General features: G+C 40.4%; 1 protein-coding gene and 1 pseudogene across 1 annotated transcript; both read right to left on the bottom strand.

Annotated features, from left to right (window-relative positions):
- Positions 1–209: 209 nt before the first annotated feature.
- On the bottom strand, positions 210–7,966 carry LOC147630325 (chalcone synthase pseudogene; annotated as a pseudogene).
- A 1,411-nt stretch (positions 7,967–9,377) lies between these two features.
- Positions 9,378–11,524, bottom strand: LOC147630324 (chalcone synthase-like). The gene is made up of 2 exons (XM_086809975.1): positions 11,289–11,524; positions 9,378–11,163 (listed from the first exon to the last, which is right to left on the bottom strand). Exons 1-2 carry the CDS (start codon positions 11,464–11,466, stop codon positions 10,115–10,117), a joined length of 1,227 nt encoding a protein of 408 aa, XP_086666101.1. The 5' UTR covers positions 11,467–11,524; the 3' UTR covers positions 9,378–10,114.
- Between the last annotated feature and the right edge of the window lie 9,512 nt (positions 11,525–21,036).

Here is a 21,036-nt window from a genome sequence, read left to right as displayed (position 1 = left end):
TGTGTTGTTTTCCTCTTTTGCAACTACTTACTTTAACCAATATTATCTTCCTTGAATAAAGACCATTGCCATGCGATGTCATCAAAATATGGCAACTCCCTTGTCTTTGTTAGGTGTGCATGTGCATGTGCATGTGTATAATACCATAATGAGAAGCCAAGACTATTAATAGGCAATCAACATTTCTGCTTTCTCACAAAAGACTCTGTTGATAATGGGCAACTAGTAAAGTAGTTTAACAAGGAAGGAGCCTTGCTTTCTTTATTCTAGGTATATAATAAAAGATCGGGTTTTACTTTTTCCTACTGTAAAGTCGATAAGTTATTGGCTAGGCTTTGTTTTTAGACATACATACATACATGCATATGCGCACATACATGTCTACTTACATACATATGTGTATATTATCCTATATCATTCATGATCTATTCACTCAAGAGTGTGTAGTAGACTCAAGAATGTGTGTAGTAGTTATGGCATCAACCAAGGGGGAGGCTCTTAAGGAGAAGGGCCTCGCAAGTCACACCGGGGCCAAAGCTGACAAGCACCCCCCATTCGAAGCCCTCCCCAGAAGTGGAGAGCTTGTTTTTGAGAGAGTTCCGCAGCATTTGCTCCATGACGAAGAAAACACAAGCGCTCGACATGTTACCGTATTCAGCAAGCACTTGTCTAGTGGCAGCCAGTTTCTCGGGTTTGAGCTTCAGTGTCTGCTCCATTTGGTTGAGAATGGCGGGGCCGCCTGGGTGGGTGATCCAGAAGATGTCATTGGGGCTAGGGGTTTCTCGTGCTGTTGCTGCTGCATGGTCATCGTCATCAGCATGGACGCCGCCGTCGATAGTGTTATCCAGCGCGTCTTGCAAGACGGCACGAAGATTTTGAGAGACAAGCTGTGGAACGGTTTTGTGGAGGTGGAAAGTGAGGCCGATTTGCTTCCACTGGCCTTGGATGGCCCCATCGCTGTCGGGCAAAATGTAGGAGCCCGTCCAGTGTACCTCGAACCAGGGCTTCTCCACGTGAGCAATGGGGTCGGAGCCGACGATGAGGGCGGAGGCGCCGTCACTGAACAACGCCTGACCCACAAGGCTATCAATATGGGTCTCATTGGGCCCACGAAAGGTCACCACGGTGATCTCGCTGCACACCACTAGCACGCATGCGCCCTTGTTGTTCTCGGCCAGCTCCTTGGCCATGCGGAGGGCCGTGCCTCCGCCAAAGCAGCCCTGCGAGTACAGCATCAGCCTCTTCACATTGTGGCGCAAGCCCAGACGCTTGGTGAGAGCCCAATCTGCCCCCGGCAAGTCCATGCCACCTGTCGAGCAGAAGACAAGGTGAGTGATGCAGGACATGGGCCGCCCCCACTCCTCCAACGCCTTGAGCGCAGCTTCCCCACCAAGCCTGGGTATCTCTGCCACCATGTGCTCTTGCCTCGCATCCAAGGACTCGCCCCAGAACTCGCATATGCTCGGGTTGGCCCGCAGGATCTCCTGGATGCCTGATCTCTCACCTTCAGTACACGTGCCGCACACACAGAGCAACACAGAGAGAGCAACGTTAGTTTCACTCGTTTGAACCACAGTACGGATGGAGTTCCAATACTTCTCACCAGCAGTATGGGGTGCGGCCTCTTACAAATGCGCTGGAACCTTTTCTTGAGGTCGGTCATGTGGTTGCTGTTGGTGACGCTGAAGTAGAAGTCCGGGTACTCGTGCTGCAAGAATGATTGAGGGTAGTAAGTAGGGAATAAAAAAATGATTAATTAATCAAGGGTAGTAAGTAGGGAATAAAAAAATGATTGAGCAAGAGTGGGTGCCTTAAGTCATTCAACCAAAAGAGATGGCAATGAAAAAGGAGGTGCATCAAGACAAGATAAAGGAATTAAGGTGCATCCAAAAAAATCAAAAACCATACAAGCGTGTAATCACATGAAAACACAAGGCCCCAAGAATGCAAAGGAAGCACATTAATCCTAAGAGTAAGGAGCCTGGCTAAGTTAGAAAGAAAGGAGAAGCTACTTGGTGTCAAATCTAGATTATGGACATGCATCATGGCATGACACCCATAAAGGTGAACTTGATCCCACATCAAGAACAATGCATACAAAAGAAATCAAATATCTCCCTTACCGTACATTAAAACCCACTCATGTGGGATATCATTCTTAAAGAGTAGATATAAATCTAGTCCTAAAGGGACTGTAGATTATATTATCTCTAATAAAATTAGAGTTAATATTCTCAATATATATATAGTTGACTATTTGTTGAAGAAAAATCACATGGAAACCCTCGTTGGATTAGAGCAACCCTCGGTGTGACAACAACGAGTGCAGGCGGCAATGACGAGCAACTACGATGGAGCTCTTAAGGCCTAGCTGCAGCTCTTAGATGTGCTACTAATCACTTTAGATGTGCTACTAATCACTTTACTTAATTTTATGTTTTGTAGGTCTTGCACTAATCCTCTCCTTTTTTGCTTCACAAAAAAGAGGTAAGCCCTCTTTTTATTGTAATCCTCAATACAAGATATTTGTTTATTTCACCCTTGATTACCATATTAGGGAAATTGAAAAAATCCCGTTACTTTGGAAAAAAATTTCAATCTAATTTTTGGTGTATCTTGACCATACCAATTCCCAATTTGTCAGAGAATGTGTATTTAGAACCCTCTCTTAAAGAGCTTTCTAAAGATATGTCACATGAGAGGGTTTTCACAAAATCTTAAAAAGATTCACCATGCCCCTATTTTTCGATCTTGCAAAATGGGAATTGGGATTTTCCCAAACTCCCTAATGTGTTCTTCTTGGGTTCCGAGTTTAGGTTCACCTTAGTGCATAACGCCTATGCGTACGAGCTCTATGCATAAGAGCTTTATACATAAAGCCGATGCAAAAAGCCTTATACAAGCCTATGTATATGCATAGGCTTGCATAGGCCTATGCATATGCATAGGCTCTATGCATATGCATAGGCTCTATGCATAAAGACTATGCATACACATAAGCTTACATAGGCTCTATGCAAAGAGCTCTTATGCATAGATTTTATGCATAAGCGTTATGCATAGAGCCTATGCATAAAGCTTATACATAAGATCCTATGCATAAAGTGTATGCAAAGGCTCTATGCCTAGCTTTATGTATAGGATCTATGCATAAAGCATATGCATAAGAGCCTATGCATAAAGCATATGCATAGGCTCTATGCCTAGCTTTATGCATAGCACATCTGCAAGCTTATGCATAAGCGCTTTATGCATAGGCTCTATGTATAAAGCCTATGCATATGCTTTATGCGTAAGAGCCTATGCATATAGCTTTATGCATAGAGCATATGTAAGCTTATGCATAAGAAATTTATTCATAGAGACTATGTATAGCACATTATGCATAAGAGCCTATGCAAAGCTTTATGCGTAGGCTCTATGCATAAGCTATATGTATAAAGACTTTATGCATAGCTATTTATAAATGTTTTATGCTTTGATAAATTGACTCTTATGCATGTATTTGGTTTGGGTTATATGTTTCATTTCATTTTAAACAATATTGTTTCCTTTAACTAATTGTATCTTTTTTTAATTGTTTTTTATAGAGGGAGTTTGTTGGGCGTGACCCAACAAAACAAGAGTACAATTATGGATATGACGCTCCCCGTCCGCAATTGTGGGCTTGGATGCGTATGCGAGGTGTACGCTTGAATGAGTCCATTTTGGGGACTCAAGATGATGAGGTAAATAGTTGCTAAGCCCTTCTTTTATCTATATGTGATTGTATTTTATTGTTTTATACTTACCTTACTCTTGTTTGCATGTTTGTAGGATGAAGAGGAAGAGGAAGAGGATGATGTGGACTATGACCATGAAGTAGGTGAAGCAAGTGAAGATGAAGACAAAGACGAGCCCAAGGAATCTGATGAGGATTTTGATTAGCCTCCCCTTCCTTGATTTTTTTTTGGTATATGGCCAAAGGCCTGACCAAGCGAGAAATATAATATATATTTGGTTCACTTTCATTTTTCCCAGTTTTATTTTCTTTTTCAAGTTTATGTTTGTATCAAAAAATTATCTATATCAATTAAAAAAAAGAGTTGGGGCAGACTGGGAGTCTTGTGTGTGCACACTCCCCAGTCTGCCCTAGCTTTCTTTTTCCCTGGAATTCGTAGCGATACTTCTCTGCTCCAGCAGCAGTGAAATTTCACTAATGCACAACAAATTTTTGCTGCTATTTTTGTGTTTAAGTAGTGATCCCATTGCAACAAAAATAGTAGCATTTCTAGAAGCAAAATAGGCCCAACATCTCTGTACTCTACTTATAAAAGTGCTATTATTTTCACTGCTGTTGAACCCTCATTCTGTTGTGGTGCTAGTGCCGTTTATAGTCCCAAGGCCCTCATGCCCTAGCACCACATGTATAAATGCCTCTAACCCTTGTGTGCCTAAGCCCATCCCCATGTGTATGTGCAAGCCTAAAATCTCTTTATTATAAACCATCCCCTCCTACAATGATTTTGTCCTCGAAATTGAAGGGTGGTCATACACAAAAAACATATACAAAAGCCAAAAAATGTCACATCCAAAGCTGAATGTCGATGTCGTCATCCAAGCATATGGCCCCTCCTGGATCAGATGGAAAAGAATGTAGTATAATGCAGATGATGAAGCTAACAATATATCCTTTGAGTTAAATTTGAAGCCAATGAGTCGTATGACCCCCAAGGTTAAATGGAAATCATATCAAACTCCTATCAATGATGAAGCTAATCATAAAATCTCCTGGATCAAAGGGAAATTTGAACCATCCAAACTCCAAAATCATGGCCCTTGAACCACTTGGATCAAATGGTAAATATGGAAGACCAATGTTGATGATGTGGCTAGCCCTAAATCCTCCTGTGTTGAAGGGCAAAGCTTGTGGCCAGAATATCGAAATGTCCTAGCACAAAATAACCATCATGCAAGCCAAGAGCCAAGACTAGGATGTACCATAGGCACATCTGAATGTCGAGCCACATAATAAAAAACCAGATACTGCAAATGCTCCGGGGGAGGGTCACTAAAAAATACATGAATATATCACATGAGTGCATAAAAAAGGTATAGTTTATTTACTTTTTTCACAGAAAGAAGGGGTTTCTAAAAACAAATTCAAAAAAATACAAATTGTATAAAAAATGGTTAATTTTAATTAATAAAAATTCACAGATAAGATATAGGCCTTGAACACACATGATATATACGGTGACCCCTCGAGTGAAAATGGAAAATGATACACCCAAAATTAAATGTCTCAACTTCACAAAACATAGGGTTGTGTCAATAATCACGGAAACCAAATGCAGGTAGTTTATAGTCAGCATCATGTAAAGTCCAATACGAATCGACACCATCTCTCAATGTAGCATAACTTGACAAAATTTGAGGCACGATCCACTATATCCATGTGTGTATATGCATGACCTAAGCTATGCATCACATCCTTATGTGTAATCCCTCTATGTGGGCATGATCCCCCAAGATAAGAATATGATCAATAGGATTATCATAATCATCATCATCATCTCACTGATGAAGACTGAGACAATGTGTCCACACATGAGAGATAAATGGAATCATCATTCATAAAATCCCTAACCCTATAATCTCTAAGGTCACTGAAGTAATCCTCATAAGGTAGGGTCTATCTCCATCAATAATGGATCTAAGAAAATATGTAAGTCAAATGTGGAACTCTATAGATCGATATGAATAATCATATGTCTCCTATGAGATGTCACCTCAATACAATTAATACTACCCTCATACACTATACTTGACTTCTTAAATACATAGACTATAGCCAAGTGAACACTGCAAGGTTCACTATAAAGGCTAGGAGTAGTGATATCAGGAACTTATCCATATGCCAAAGCCGTAGAAGAATAGCATGTCCTATCTCTAGCACAAGGAACTCAGGCCTGTGCCCCCATAAGTGTCTTGAGAACCCACATGTGAAGTATCACTTAACTCGTGTGCTATAATGGATGTATCACTAATTGAATGCATACTATCCTATAAAATTCTCCCACAATCAACTAATGTATCCACATGATCTGTAGGAAGGAAGATGGGCATAGAAGTATCAATGCTCCATGTGCTCGTTGCCATCTCTACCCTCGAGATCATGCCCACATGATCCAACTCACACACAACACCATCACATATATCATCATCACGTGCATGTGTAGTATCAATAATATCATGTGCATGTGTATCATCGTGTGCTAGTGTATCAATATCATCATATATATGTGTGTGTACAATACATCATCATGTGTATGTATATGAGATACATCATGATCATCATCTGTGCTAATGTCGATGTCACGGGACCCTTTTGTACTTCTTGAAGAATTAATTAAAAATCTCACAAATTACATCATAATTGAAACAAAGACTTGAATTGAAATTGATAATTAAATAACTTAGCATAACACAAGGCAAAAGAGTTAGAATAACATCACCACCATTAAAAGTAAAGGATAGAGAATACCACATGGTAAACCAGATTGGGTGCAATCTCCCCCCTCAAGTGTGTAGCTCCACTTCCACGACTTAAGTATTTTGAGATTTTTATTCATAAAAATAGCCCAAGGAGCTAAGAATAGATAAGCATACAAATTGGGCTTGCTTTTCCCAACTTTTGGGGTATTTCTTTACATATTTTTAATCATATCAAAATCCCTAAGATTTGTACATATAAAAACCTTTGCCCAAATATAATTACTAGTGGGCCTTGTTACATAAAATAACTTTGTGCACATTTTTACATATAATAATCTTGTACACATTTGCACATTCCATTAAGCCGATTCCTGCATACATTAAATCAAGCATATTTTTCTTCAATTATTAATTCATAAAAAATATGATAAAATATATACCTGTAATAACAGTCGTCCCATTTCAGGAAGCAATTGTCCTCAGTTGTGTAAAGAAAATGATACAACAACAAAAATCTCGTGTGACACCTAAACTGGTGATCCTCACACCATCGTGAAATCACAAATAATAATAAAAACTAATACGATATAGACAAGATCCCTTATGTGTGACACATACACATTTCTCATCACCTATTTCTGTAAACACATCCCAATTAATGGCCTAGTGTACAATTAATCCCAATATGATACATTGATAGGCACAAACACAACATATATTCACCACTTGTTTCACTATGATGAGAGTATCATTATGTACACATCATCTAGCATGGTGTAAGTTGCCACTTGTTACACTCTAATGAGCATGGCACATCAGTTGCATAAACCACTTGTTTCACTTCGATCGTGTGCAATTGTCAAGCATAGTCCACTTGTTTCACTTGATCACAATACAGTTGTCAAGCATGGCACTACTTGTTACACTTTAACATTATACACCCATCAAGCATGGTCTTAAGCTATGCCAATACCACTAGGTAATCAATATTTAATGTGTAGTCGCCCACGATACCAATTCACTAGGATGGCACACTAGCGTTCGGGCATCCCCGTACAACTAAAGGGTGGAGATTATGTAACATCTATCCTACTTGGATAAGCAACTGACCTTAGATGCTTGTTTGCTTATGCAAGAAAAGGAGATCAATTATCATATACTAAATAAATTCAAGTGTGTTCCCTAACAAAATACATTATATTAAGGACTTCTATGTGTAATGAATTATAGTGTCCCATACCGCTAGATATTATCCCACACAGATGTAGAGATAAGTATGCATCGGAATCCTTCACACAGGATTAATCTCGTAACCCATACCACAAGACTAATACATAGTGAAAAATTCATAAAGGATAATTCAAGATGGAAGGGCGAGTTCCTTCAAGAAGTTTTACTTTTGATGCATAAAAACTCTCCTTGAGTTTATCGAAAAGTGTTAAATAATCAAATGCAATAAATATGTTACCTCAAGAGTCTGAGCAGTCATCATGGTATTCTTCTTCATCATCTTCATCGATGTGCATCTAATTAATTGATCCCACATTATCAACTACAAAAGTATATTCCCTTTCTAATTAAGTTTACAAAACTTTGTTTTGGTAGCACGTAACTTATGGTTTGCCTATATTTATGCATGCAATCCCGAAAGAGGCTCACAATGATGAGAAAGGGGAAGGAGGTGATGACAAGTAGGGAGATTGTTTTTTATGAATGTTTTTTGTTAGAGCTTGGCTCTATTTTTTTGTGACACAATAATATAAATGATGCACTTAGCAATATAAATAAAATCATATTTTTGTGTAAAACAATGTCTTGATTTTGAATACCTTTCCTTCAGTCTCTCTGAAATGGCACCAACGGCAAAATGGGATAGACTAGGGTTCACAAAAATCTAAGTACCTGTTATGGTACCAGTGGCAAAATGGGAAAGAGTGGTTCTGGCATCTTTGCCATCCAGTCTGTCCTATTCTTGCATTGGTATCACAATAGGTCCTTAGATTTTAGAGAGATTGAGCTCTACCAACCCCAATCTATCACATTCTACCCCAAAAAAATATAGGGTCGGTATAATTATCAAAACGATTGTGGATATAAGTGTCAGGCGACTAGAGTTAGTAATATCAGAATGACCATGGCATGCTAATATAATGACATCATACTAGCATTTATATATACCAACAAAACTTCTGACGCTTTTACTAACATTTGTATTTCTCGATGCTTCTACGAATGACCCTATATTATCAATGATAGGGGAGTCAAAAGGTTGAAAAAAATATAAGTCTAAAACGTCGTTATGGGACGTGTCAGTGTGGGGTTATTCCCTTATAGTAAAGCAAAGAGATTCTCATAATGGAAATGTTGTGGAAAACAATTTCATTTTGAGAATCAATTGATAGAACATGAGGAGAGCTCATCATCATCTAGTGAATTTACCGATCGTACATCCTTGGATCCTTCTACGGATGGTAACAAATTCCCTTTTAATCCCATGTTTGAAGATATAGGAGATATAGAGAGCACATTGGAAATTGATCTCTTTGGATCCATAGACCTTGTATAGGATAACAATCATTATATATATATATATATATATATATATATTTATTCAAATCAAATGTATTCACTAATATTTATTATAAAATCTAATTAGTAAATTATTGATGCACATACACAACAACTATATCGAGGCCGTACGATATGCTTACAAAAAACTCTCCTTAAAAATGTTGGTAGAAAATGTCAGTACTAGATAGATTTCTTATAGTGACAGCTTTTGCAAAAAGCATCAACGAGTGATATTTTAGGCATCACGATCATAGTCGCAAAGTGACTTTTTTAATTTGATACTGAAAGTTTGAAACAACATAGGCTTACTTTTCCACCTTGCCTAGAGTCACTCATAATGTTGTGTCATGCTTGCAACATCGTAGGGCTGATTATAACCCAATTTTATATGCTACTGATTCCATTGCACTATGGTAATATGGCCTAATCAAGGATCAGTTGATTATGATTGTGCCACTCTTTCTTTGCACAATATCATAGCTTTCTTCAAGACAGAGCCAAATAATCTCTCTCCCCAAGTCCCATCACCACAAAAAAAGGATTGCATGCTTGAGGTAATAGTAACCAATTTATCTTTTAGAGTGAGTTGTGTTGTTTTCCTCTTTTGCAACTACTTGCTTTAACCAATATTATCTTCCTTGAATAAAGACCATTGCCATGCGATGTCATCAAAATATAGCAACTCCCTTATCTTTGTTAGGTGTGCAAGTGCATGTGCATGTGTACAATAGCATAATGAGAAGCCAAGACTATTAATAGGCAATCAACATTTCTGCTTTCTCACAAAAGACTCTGTTGATAATGGGCAACTAGTAAAGTAGTTTAACAAGGAAGGAGCCTTGCTTTCTTTATTCTAGGTATATAATAAAAGATCGGGTTTTACTTTTTCCTACTGTAAAGTCGATAAGTTATTGGCTAGGCTTTGTTTTTAGACATACATACATACATGCATATGCGCACATACATGTCTACTTACATACATATGTGTATATTATCCTATATCATTCATGATCTATTCACTCAAGAGTGTGTAGTAGACTCAAGAATGTGTGTAGTAGTTATGGCATCAACCAAGGGGGAGGCTCTTAAGGAGAAGGGCCTCGCAAGTCACACCGGGGCCAAAGCTGACAAGCACCCCCCATTCGAAGCCCTCCCCAGAAGTGGAGAGCTTGTTTTTGAGAGAGTTCCGCAGCATTTGCTCCATGACGAAGAAAACACAAGCGCTCGACATGTTACCGTATTCAGCGAGCACTTGTCTAGTGGCAGCCAGTTTCTCGGGTTTGAGCTTCAGTGTCTGCTCCATTTGGTTGAGAATGGCGGGGCCGCCTGGGTGGGTGATCCAGAAGATGTCATTGGGGCTAGGGGTTTCTCGTGCTGTTGCTGCTGCATGGTCATCGTCATCAGCATGGACGCCGCCGTCGATAGTGTTATCCAGCGCGTCTTGCAAGACGGCACGAAGATTTTGAGAGACAAGCTGTGGAACGGTTTTGTGGAGGTGGAAAGTGAGGCCGATTTGCTTCCACTGGCCTTGGATGGCCCCATCGCTGTCGGGCAAAATGTAGGAGCCCGTCCAGTGTACCTCGAACCAGGGCTTCTCCACGTGAGCAATGGGGTCGGAGCCGACGATGAGGGCGGAGGCGCCGTCACTGAACAACGCCTGACCCACAAGGCTGTCAATATGGGTCTCATTGGGCCCACGAAAGGTCACCACGGTGATCTCGCTGCACACCACTAGCACGCGTGCGCCCTTGTTGTTCTCGGCCAGCTCCTTGGCCATGCGGAGGGCCGTGCCTCCGCCAAAGCAGCCCTGCGAGTACAGCATCAGCCTCTTCACATTGTGGCGCAAGCCCAGACGCTTGGTGAGAGCCCAATCTGCCCCCGGCAAGTCCATGCCACCTGTCGAGCAGAAGACAAGGTGAGTGATGCAGGACATGGGCCGCCCCCACTCCTCCAACGCCTTGAGCGCAGCTTCCCCACCAAGCCTGGGTATCTCTGCCACCATGTGCTCTTGCCTCGCATCCAAGGACTCGCCCCAGAACTCGCATATGCTCGGGTTGGCCCGCAGGATCTCCTCGTTCAGGTACATGTGCCTCTTCTGGATGCCTGATCTCTCACCTGCAGTACACGTGCCGCACACACAGAGCAACACAGACAGAGCAACGTTAGATTCACTCGTTTGAACCAGAGTACGGATGGAGTTCCAGTACTTCTCACCAGCAGCATGGGGTGCGGCCTCTTACAAATGCGCTGGAACTTTTTCTTGAGGTCGGTCATGTGGTTGCTGTTGGTGACGCTGAAGTAGAAGTCCGGGTACTCGTGCTGCAAGAAGATATGGGGAGGGGTGGCGCTGCCCATGGCCAGCACGCTGGCAGGGCCATCGGCTTTGGCTTGGCGTGCACCGGTGGCGGAGCTCGGCATGTCGGGCGGAGGAGACGAGCAAGCTTCTAGATAGAGAATATATATATGGGTGGATGGGTGCGCTGCGCAGCTTGGCTGTAGATAAGCCGGAGTGCAGCTTTTATAATACGCTAGCTGTATCCATCTTGGAGATTTAACATCAAAACTTTGTCAGAAGTGTAATCCGCAAAGTATCCGTAAGATCGATTAATCGCACGCACAAAGATCTTCTCAAAAACTTGTTTTCCTTACATGCTGACTCTTTCAGCCTGTCATGCACTTCCTTTTCTCAAACGTCTTGCGGTGTCCAATCATAAATGCTCGATTGAGTAAGTTACATATAATTAGACTTGTTATATCTTCAGTTTCAAACCATAAAGCGGAAGACAAAATGTTTGAACGATTACATATAATTAGTAACCATAAGGTCTTCAATTAATAACCATAATGCAAAGGACAAAATGTTTCAACAAAAGTAAACAATGTAGGCAACATATGTCGAGATCATCCATTATGCAAGGGCTAAATGCTCTATCATTTAGGCAACCTATGTCCCAATTTCCACAATGTAGGCAATCTAGACTCGTGCAAAAGTGAGTCCCAAAGAACGTTTGTCATGCTCAACAACCCAAGGCTAGGTCAAGTACTTTACAATATTGGTGGATACCTAAGGCTAGGTCAAGTACTTTACAATATTGGTGGATACCTAAGGCTAGGACCTCCCCTCAACCCACAAACTCTATCGTGATTAATTAATCCAGGGCAGTTCAAGAGCACCAAGTAGGGAATCAAAAAATGATTGAGCAAGAGTGGGTGCCTTAAGTCATTCAACCAAAAGAGATGGCAATGAAAAAGGAGGTGCATCAAGACAAGATAAAGGAATTAAGGTGCATCCAAAAAAATCAAAAACCATACAAGCGTGTAATCACATGAAAACACAAGGCCCCAAGAATGCAAAGGAAGCACATTAATCCTAAGAGTAAGGAGCCTGGCTAAGTTAGAAAGAAAGGAGAAGCTACTTGGTGTCAAATCCAGATTATGGACATGCATCATGGCATGACACCCGTAAAGGTGAACTTGATCCCACATCAAGAACAATGCATACAAAAGAAATCAACTAGACACTCCGAAGGGGGGAACTCCTAGAAGTAATGCTAACAATGAAATTAGTAGAAGAGAGAAAAATGGAGGATACAACACGTTCATAGGGCACATGTTGTGGCTCATTTCCAAACAAGGTCACATAAAAGTCCCCTCGGCATGGAATTGTGACAAAAGGAGCAACTCAAATCGTTACAAGGGTACTATGGACCCTATGGCTCTGCAAAGTACGCGAGGGTAATATAGACCCTATGGACCTAAAAGGCGCATGAGGGAAATCTCATGAAAATGTGAAAAAGGTTACTTTGAATGGAACCGTATTAGAGTCATGCTTGCTACAAGCTTCAATAGTGTCAACGCTATATATAAAAATGGTGTTATTCCACAAAGGAGGTGGTATTTGGGCCTCACATGATGTATACTAAAGGCTTTCACTTTTTTGGGAAACACTAAAAGAGAACAATGGTGCCGAAGGAGAAGGAAGGGTTCATACCCTCCTAACTTAACCCCTCCATAAACTAATCATTTTGTCACTTCTCTTTCATCAATATTCTCCTAATGCCTTATTTTCCTTCTCTTCATTATGCTCTTCTATAAACCTAAGTGTGTTTTTTTTTGGGTGTACCTTTCTCATAAGTTTCCCCCTGATGATTTGTCTTCCTTCTCTTCATTTTTCTCTTCTATAAACCTAAGTGTTTTTTTTTGGTGGACCTTTCTCATAATTTGTAGCTAAAGGTTATGGCATGGACCCCCCTTTTGAATCCCTTTCCCTCATACACTCTCCTCTTCTTTAAGGCTTCTTTTTCATTTTATATAAAATAACACACACACGTGTGTGTGTGTGTGTGTGTGTGTGTGTGTATACACACCTCATGAGTCTTTGTTGGACTCTGTGTCACTAGTCGCGACGATGTGAACTTGGGATTTGGGCTTGGCCGCCTGTGGAATATGAACCGGAGGATTAAGTGCATGTGGGGCAAGATCTTCGTTTGTTAACGTCATGTTGGTGAACGGATCTTCCTCGATGTTGAGCGTAAAAGGGGGATCCTACCTTACCGGCGGGTGCGGAAGTTCAGGTTCTATGGGGGATGGCGCACACTCAGATACTGGGTCAAAGGTCACAAAAACAGGTAGCGGTTCAAGTTGATCCTGGTAGTCCTCTACCAGTGCTTGGGCCTCTTGAAGACGTTGCTTCTCAACGATGGCATTGGGATATGCGGCGGCTAACCATTTTTTTTGTTTGGTGAGTTTTTGGGGGGTTGCATGGGGGAGTGGCATTTTGGCATGATCATCACTCCCAAAGGAGGATGACATGGTCTTGGTTGAGCTAGTTCGGATGCGCACCTGATCATCACCTTAGTCAATGTGCTTACAGTATTGTTTGTTTTGGGATGTGGCCTTATATAGCTTGGCTTGCAACCGTGTAATGACATTCAATGGGACGATAGGGGATATCTTCCCATGCTGAACACTCAACATGTTGAGGGATGGCACGCCTTTGACTCTGGAGGAGTGAGAAACTAATTGCAAAGGGAAATCCTTGTAGTAATGGTCAATTCCAGAGCTGTGACATTGTGGTGTCATTGGCGTTTCTTTTTTATGGTATTCAGCCACTCTATGGGGTCCTTGTGTGGCAGACGAAACACAGAAGAGGTGGTTTCTCCCTACGAGTGCACTTATAGTGTGCACAATTAGTTTAGGGTCCATGTGAGGCACCGACAAAGGGAGATGAGGTGTTATGGGTGCTTCAAAGAGGATGGCAGAGCATATGGGCTCCACAGGTTTAGCAATGGACCTAGTTTGTCTCTTTCCATGATGAATGGGGTTTTCTTAGAGGCAACGGTTGGAATGGAAAGATGGGCACTAAAGAAGGTCACGGTGGCGCTATGTGTGCGAAGTTAGTTGGGGGTGGTGCCACCGGCGGTAAGGCTTGGTTCCCGAGAGGAGAGGAAGGTAATGTTACAAATGAGCTTTGGGTTGTCATTGGCACGGTGGCCAATTGTGTGGAATAGCTTTCTCGCATGTTGTCATCATCGAGAAAGATTGCCCATTTGTAAGCTTGATCAAAGGTGGAGGGGTCCTAAACCAACGTGTGGTTGTGGAGTCTTGGATTGTACAAGCCCAAGAGGAAACGATCCATTAAGTGCTTGCCACTCAATTTCTCCCTCTCTTTACATACCATTTTTAGTATTTTTAGGCATTTTTTGTGGCATTTTATGCAATTGCCATGTTGTCGGCTTGCTATAGGTAGCCGACCAGCATCCTAAGGGAATATATAAGGGCTGGCTCCCTTTCCCCTAGTTCATCTCATTTTTTAGCATTCAGTTGAGGTCATTAGCAGTTGCTACTGCTTCTCACCATTGTATAGCACCTACGGGCTTCCCTCGTGCTCAGATTTTAGGCAATAAACATCAGTTTTCAGCATTTATAGGTCTTGTACCTGGGCCTACATCTGTGTTTTATATTTTCTTCACTTTTTCTTCCATGGTATCAAAGAAAAATGTTGACTTGTGAGAAGAAGAAAGATGTGTTTTCTATTTTAGAGCAGCTCGGCGTCGATAGTTTGCTGTGTTTTTTGTAAATTTTAGTGTAGAAGGTGCTGCGTTTTCTTCCGAGAGGAGTAGAGGCTTCCTCAAGAGTGCTGTGTTTTCTTCATCTAACACTTGGGACTATTGTATTTATGAATTTTCAACAAAGATTGCAGATTTTTTTTTGATTTTGTTGAAGCCCACTTCTAGGTGCTGAGGACAGGAAACTACATCTTGGAGAGATCTTCCTCCTCTCCTTTCAGCTTCCCACCCATCCTCCCTTTCTTCTTGCTGTGCAAAGCTTGAGAGGAGGACTTGCTGATTTTTTTCAACCCCTTTCTTTAGAGAAGGTTTCTTATCAGAGGACATGGATTCACGAGGTTTCTCTACTGCTGTTCCTTCTCCTGTTGATTCTCCAGCACCATCACAGCCTGGATTCCCTGCTCCCGCTGCTCCACAAGTGGTTCCTATTCCCAATCTTTCCTCTCTAAGTTTTTCTCATCCAGGTCTTGCTCCCACCCCTACCCACATACCACCCTACAATCCTCCCCAAGTCAGTGACTCCATGAAGCTTATCACTGTTGAAAATACAAGTGAATAGGGTGTGTGCAGGAACAAGCCCTTGGTTAGAGGCTGTAAAAGAGGAGATGTAATTGTGAAAGAACCTGTTAAAAGGTGAGAAGAATCTACTAGGAGAGAATAAAGGGTAGCATGAGAGAATTTAGGAGTGTGGAGTTATTCTGGGAGATATTCAGGGAAAAGAGAAGAGGTGGAGAGAATCAGGCAAGAGGTGGAGATATTCTGGGAGTGAATCATGGAGAAATCAATGGGATTTTATGCTTGATGTAAACTCTATAAATTGAGGCATTGTCCTAATGAGAATTTGCTGGTTTTTGAGTATCCATACCTACATTAATCTAATTATTCACTAATTATGTCTTAATCATTTACGAATTATTCACTAATTACATCTTAATCATTTGCTAATCACTTTGTTAATGATGTTGATTCTAGTGTTTGATCCATCATAGCTCATCATTATGCTCAAATTTCAACATGGTATCAGAGCCATGCCTAGAATCAATTAGGTTTATGAGCCCAGTAGTTAATCAATCCCTCAGGCCTGTGCATTCTATGGGAGCATGTACCCCTTGATGGATTTTCTCTAATAGCCTGTTCAAGTTCTTGGGTGTGGCGACATTGGTCAGGTATGCTAAACTGAGCATGTATAGCAATGTATTATCTTACCCCTCTGCCATAGCAAACCTTGTACTAGTGCGTCTAGGCAAAATGTCCAGGGTAGTAAGGATATGCATCCAATTATTAGAGTCTTCAGGCTTTGGAAGTGGTGCACACCCCTCATTCTCCCTTTCATCTTCAAGTGTCTTATGGCATGTTTGGCACAAATGGACTGTAGTGGATCATGTCATTTTATAATCAAGTCCTCTGCTACGAATGGTTTGCCGCTCATGGGGTGGACCTTCCATGTTCGTAGATTGATCTTGAATGTTAGATATTCTCGTCGAATTTATATGTGGTCGGTATCCCAATCATGAATCATTTTTTGGGTGCTTAGAGGATTAGGGTGCCCAGTTTTGTCCACTCATGCATCCTACAAACGTTTAAAAAATAGGCATTTGTTTACCTTTACTGGCTAATCTCTCCCAGCTAACCAAGGAATTTCCATTCAACTTCTTTTGTTGGAACATCACATACAAAGTTGGGAATATAGTTGCATAATCTGGTTAAGCATTAGTCCTGATTTGTTTAGGTACAAAGTTAATGTATACACCCTGTCCCAAATTAGGACTGAATCCATAAAATGCTAATATCTTTTATATATAAACTCATATCAAATTCTCACTTTGGGCCTTATATCTTCACATAATATAGAGCTTAAGTTGACTTTTTGAGAAAAAATAAATTTATTTGTCTATTTTTTTAAAATATTTCAAGGTTTTTAAAGTGTTATAATATATGCCAGTTTTTGTACCCACAATAACTACCACTTAAAATGTTCAATATTGTAGATCAAAAGAGTGGTAGATAGTGAGAATTAGTAGAATGTGGTGGCTAGTCAAAATTGCAAATCCAATGGTTGGATTTTTAACGATCTCTTTTCCCAAATTCTTCCTAGCTATTAGAAGGTCTGCAAATATTAGTAATCGAATTAGTAAAATTACATTTTTGATATAAATCATCTAATACCTATAGGGACTAGTGTACTTGTAATGGTGCATCTATGGAAAAAAAATGATCGCTAAGTATGGAAATATCATTTTTAATCATTTCATCATATTTTTGATAAATTTTGATTAATTAGACTAATTTATATTAATTTAAGTTATATTACGTTAATTTGAGTGCATGTGTATTTTCTATTAGCTGCTTGATCTCATTTGAAGTACCTCCCCCCTTCCAAATTTACTCTCCAAGCATTGTCCCTGTCCAGCATAAAGTGGACACCCTAATCTTGCAACAATCCTAAATTACTTTCTCGTGAATGGTTTGCCAAGGATGCAGTCGTAGAGACTGGCTGACATCCAAAATTACTTTCTCGTGATGAATGGTCTTCACCCAAGCTCTTCTCTTCTATAATCGACATAGATACCAAATCTGTGAAATTGGGAATGTTTTCTTGAGTCTAAATAGACATCTTCTTGAACGTCATGTATTATGGCCCGAGACCACGTAGACAAACTTCCACCTTATCATTATCATCTACTGAAACGCCAATAGATGCAAGGGATTCCACAATACCCTTGATCTTCAATGCATAGTCATTCACAGACATACTCTTTTTCTCCACAGTATGAAGTTCATTCTTCAACTGTATCTTTCGTGCCTTGGTATTCGTTTCATAGAGTTTTACCAAGGCGTCCCACACGCCTCCTTGGGGGGACTTGGCATCTTGTATGTGCCCAATCATGGTGTCTTGTATACTAATAGAGAGCCAATACATAACTTTTATGGCTCCTTGGTTCCAATCCTTGAACTCTTTCACATCTGCGCAGCAGTCGGATTGATCTCCGGTATCTGCGGTGCCTCTTCATGCTCACCTTCTATATAGTCCCAGTAACCCTTTCCCATCAGGAAATTTGTCAGCCCGAACCTCCAAGCATGAAAGTTGTTCTTATCAAGCTTCTCAGCAACAATCTGGTTTATGCCATCATTTGACATCTTGCCAGACACAAATTTACCAGAAACAGCACTCTGGTTTGTCCTGCACAAACTGCTGTATTTTTTGCAACGGTACTGTACTACACTCAAATGTCACAACCAGTGACCTCAATGTCCATACATACACCCAATGGCAACTGTTGACGTCCTTGTGCAGCACACACAATGTCTGCACAACCAATTTGTCTTCTTGCAGTTCTTAAAACAGAGTTCTGCAGAGAATCGATGACTTACCCGCAGTGCTCGAAATCGCCTGCTTTCTAAAAAATGAAGGTCGTAATAAACGTGCCCGAAACGAATTTTCGGCACCAAAAATTTTATCCAGTAGGACTGCCCACAATAGGATAGTATAGTTTCCCTATAGCTTTACTCCCACCATGAAGAAAGCTCCTCAATCAGAGATCGTTTGCCGGTGCCTCCCGTAGAGCTACTGACACAAGGGTGTAGTCGCCAACACAAATAGGGAAGAGTAGATGAAGCTCTTACCCTTGTAACACTTCCTGTGCTTCTCTTGCTTCTTGCAGCTCAGCCCTTAGCATGAACCTGACCATGAAAAGATGCAGGGGAGAAGAGAGCTTGAGCTCTTGTAAGCACACACACACACTCACAAAACCCTAAAAGAGAACACACAAGAAGGTGAGAGGCTGAAAATCTTCTTCTTCTTCACATAACACTCAACACACCATATACAAAGATAATAGTACATACAATATAAAAAGGTACTCAACCAAATACATACTAGGGTTCTCTATAGTGTGAACCCAACTAAATGAGCTGGCGCTACAGTCTCTAGAATGGCTGTCACCTAGCCTGTCATCCCACTGGCCGCATATCACCCATGATCTCACCAACCATGCAGTGGTGTAAGTGTGGGACCAGGCAGTCATTATGGAGCTCGATATCTCAACAGTAAGTTGCCACTTGTTACACTCCAATGAGCATGGCACATCAGTCGCATAAACCACTTGTTTCACTTCGACCATGTACAGTTGTCAAGCATAGTCCACTTATTTCACTTGACCATAATACACTTGTCAAGCATGGCACTACTTGTTACACTTTAACATTATACACCCATCAAGCATGGTCTTAAGCTATGCCAATACCACTAGGTAATCAATATTTAATGTGTAGTCACCCACGATACCAATTCACTAGGATGGCACACTAGTGTTCGGGCGTCCCCGTACAACTAAAGGGTGGAGATTATGTAACATCCGTCCTACTTGGATAACTAACTGACCTTAGATGCTTGTTTGCTTATGCAAGAAAAGGAGATCAATTATCATATACTAAATAAATTCAAGTGTGTTCGCTAACAAAATACATTATATCAAGGACTTCTATGTGTAATAAATTATAGTGTCCCATATCGCTAGAAATTATCCCACACAAATGTAGAGATAAGTATGCATCGGAATCCTTCACACAAGATTAATCTCGTAACCCATACCACAAGACTAATACATAGTGAAAAATTCATAAAGTATAATTCAAGATGGAAGGGCCAGTTCCTTCAAGAAGTTTTACTTTTGATGCATAAAAACTCTCCTTGAGTTTTTCGAAGTGTTAAATAATCAAATGCAATAAATATGTTACCTCAAGAGTCTGAGTAGTCATCATGGTATTCTTCTTCATCATCTTCATCGATGCGCATCTAATTAATTGATCCCACATTGTCAACTACAAAAGTATATTCCCTTTCTAATTAAGTTTACAAAACTTTGTTTTGGTAGCATGTAACTTATGGTTTGCCTATATTTATGCATGCAATCCCGAAAGAGGCTCACAATGATGAGAAAGGGGAAGGAGGTGATGACAAGTAGGGAGATTGTTTTTTATGAATGTTTTTTGTTAGAGCTTGGCTCTAATTTTTTTGACATAATAATATAAATGATGCACTTAGCAATATAAATAAAATCATATTTTTGTGTAAAACAATGTCTTGATTTTGAATACCTTTCCTTCAGTCTCTCTGAAATGGCACCAATGGCAAAATGGGATAGACTAGGGTTCGCAAAAATCTAAGTACCTGTTATGGTAGCAGTGTGGCAAAATGGGAAAGAGTGGTTCTGGCATCTCTGCCAATCCCCAATCTGTCCTATTCTAGCATTGGTACCATAATAGGTCCTTAGATTTTAGAGAGATTGAACTCTACCAACCCCAATCTATCACATTCTACCCCAAAAAAATATAGGGTCGGTATAATTATCAAAATGATTGTGGATATAAGTGTCGAGTGACTAGAGTTGGTAATATCAGAATGACCATGGCATGCTAATATAATGACATCATACTGGCATTTATATCAATGAATATATACCAACAGAACTTCTGACGCTTTTACTAACATTTGTATTTCTCGATGCTTCTACGAATGACCCTATATTATCAATGATAGGGGAGTAAAAAGGTTGAAAAAAAATAAAAGTCTAAAACGTCGTTATGGGACGTGTAAGTATGGGGTTATTCCCTTATAATGAAGCAAAGAGATTCTCATAATGGAAATGTTGTGGAAAACAATTTCATTGAGAATCAATTGATAGAACATGAGGAGAGCTCATCATCATCTAGTGAATTTACCGATCGTACATCCTTGGATCCTTCTACGGATGGTAACGGCGAATTCCCTTTTGATCCCGTGTTTGAAGATATAGGAGATATAGAGAGCACATTGGAAATTGATCTCTTTGGATCCACAGACCTTGTATAGGATAACAATATATATATATATATATATATATATATATATATTTGTTCAAATCAAATGTATTCACTAATA

The sequence above is a fragment of the Cibotium barometz genome, chromosome 16, assembly GCF_041138505.1.
Source record: "Cibotium barometz isolate CiBa-2024 chromosome 16, ASM4113850v1, whole genome shotgun sequence".
Taxonomy (NCBI): domain Eukaryota; kingdom Viridiplantae; phylum Streptophyta; class Polypodiopsida; order Cyatheales; family Cibotiaceae; genus Cibotium; species Cibotium barometz.
The sequence above is the reverse complement of the archived record's forward strand: the minus strand, read 5'-3'. Positions and strand labels throughout refer to the sequence as shown.

Coding starts and splice junctions, on each gene's coding strand:
- LOC147630324 (XM_086809975.1), bottom strand. CDS start 11,466: ATGCCGAGCTCCGCCACCGGTGCACGCCAAGCCAAAGCCGATGGCCCT. Junction 11,164..11,288: donor GAAAAAGTTCCAGCGCATTT/GTAAGAGGCCGC, acceptor CGTGTACTGCAG/GTGAGAGATCAGGCATCCAG.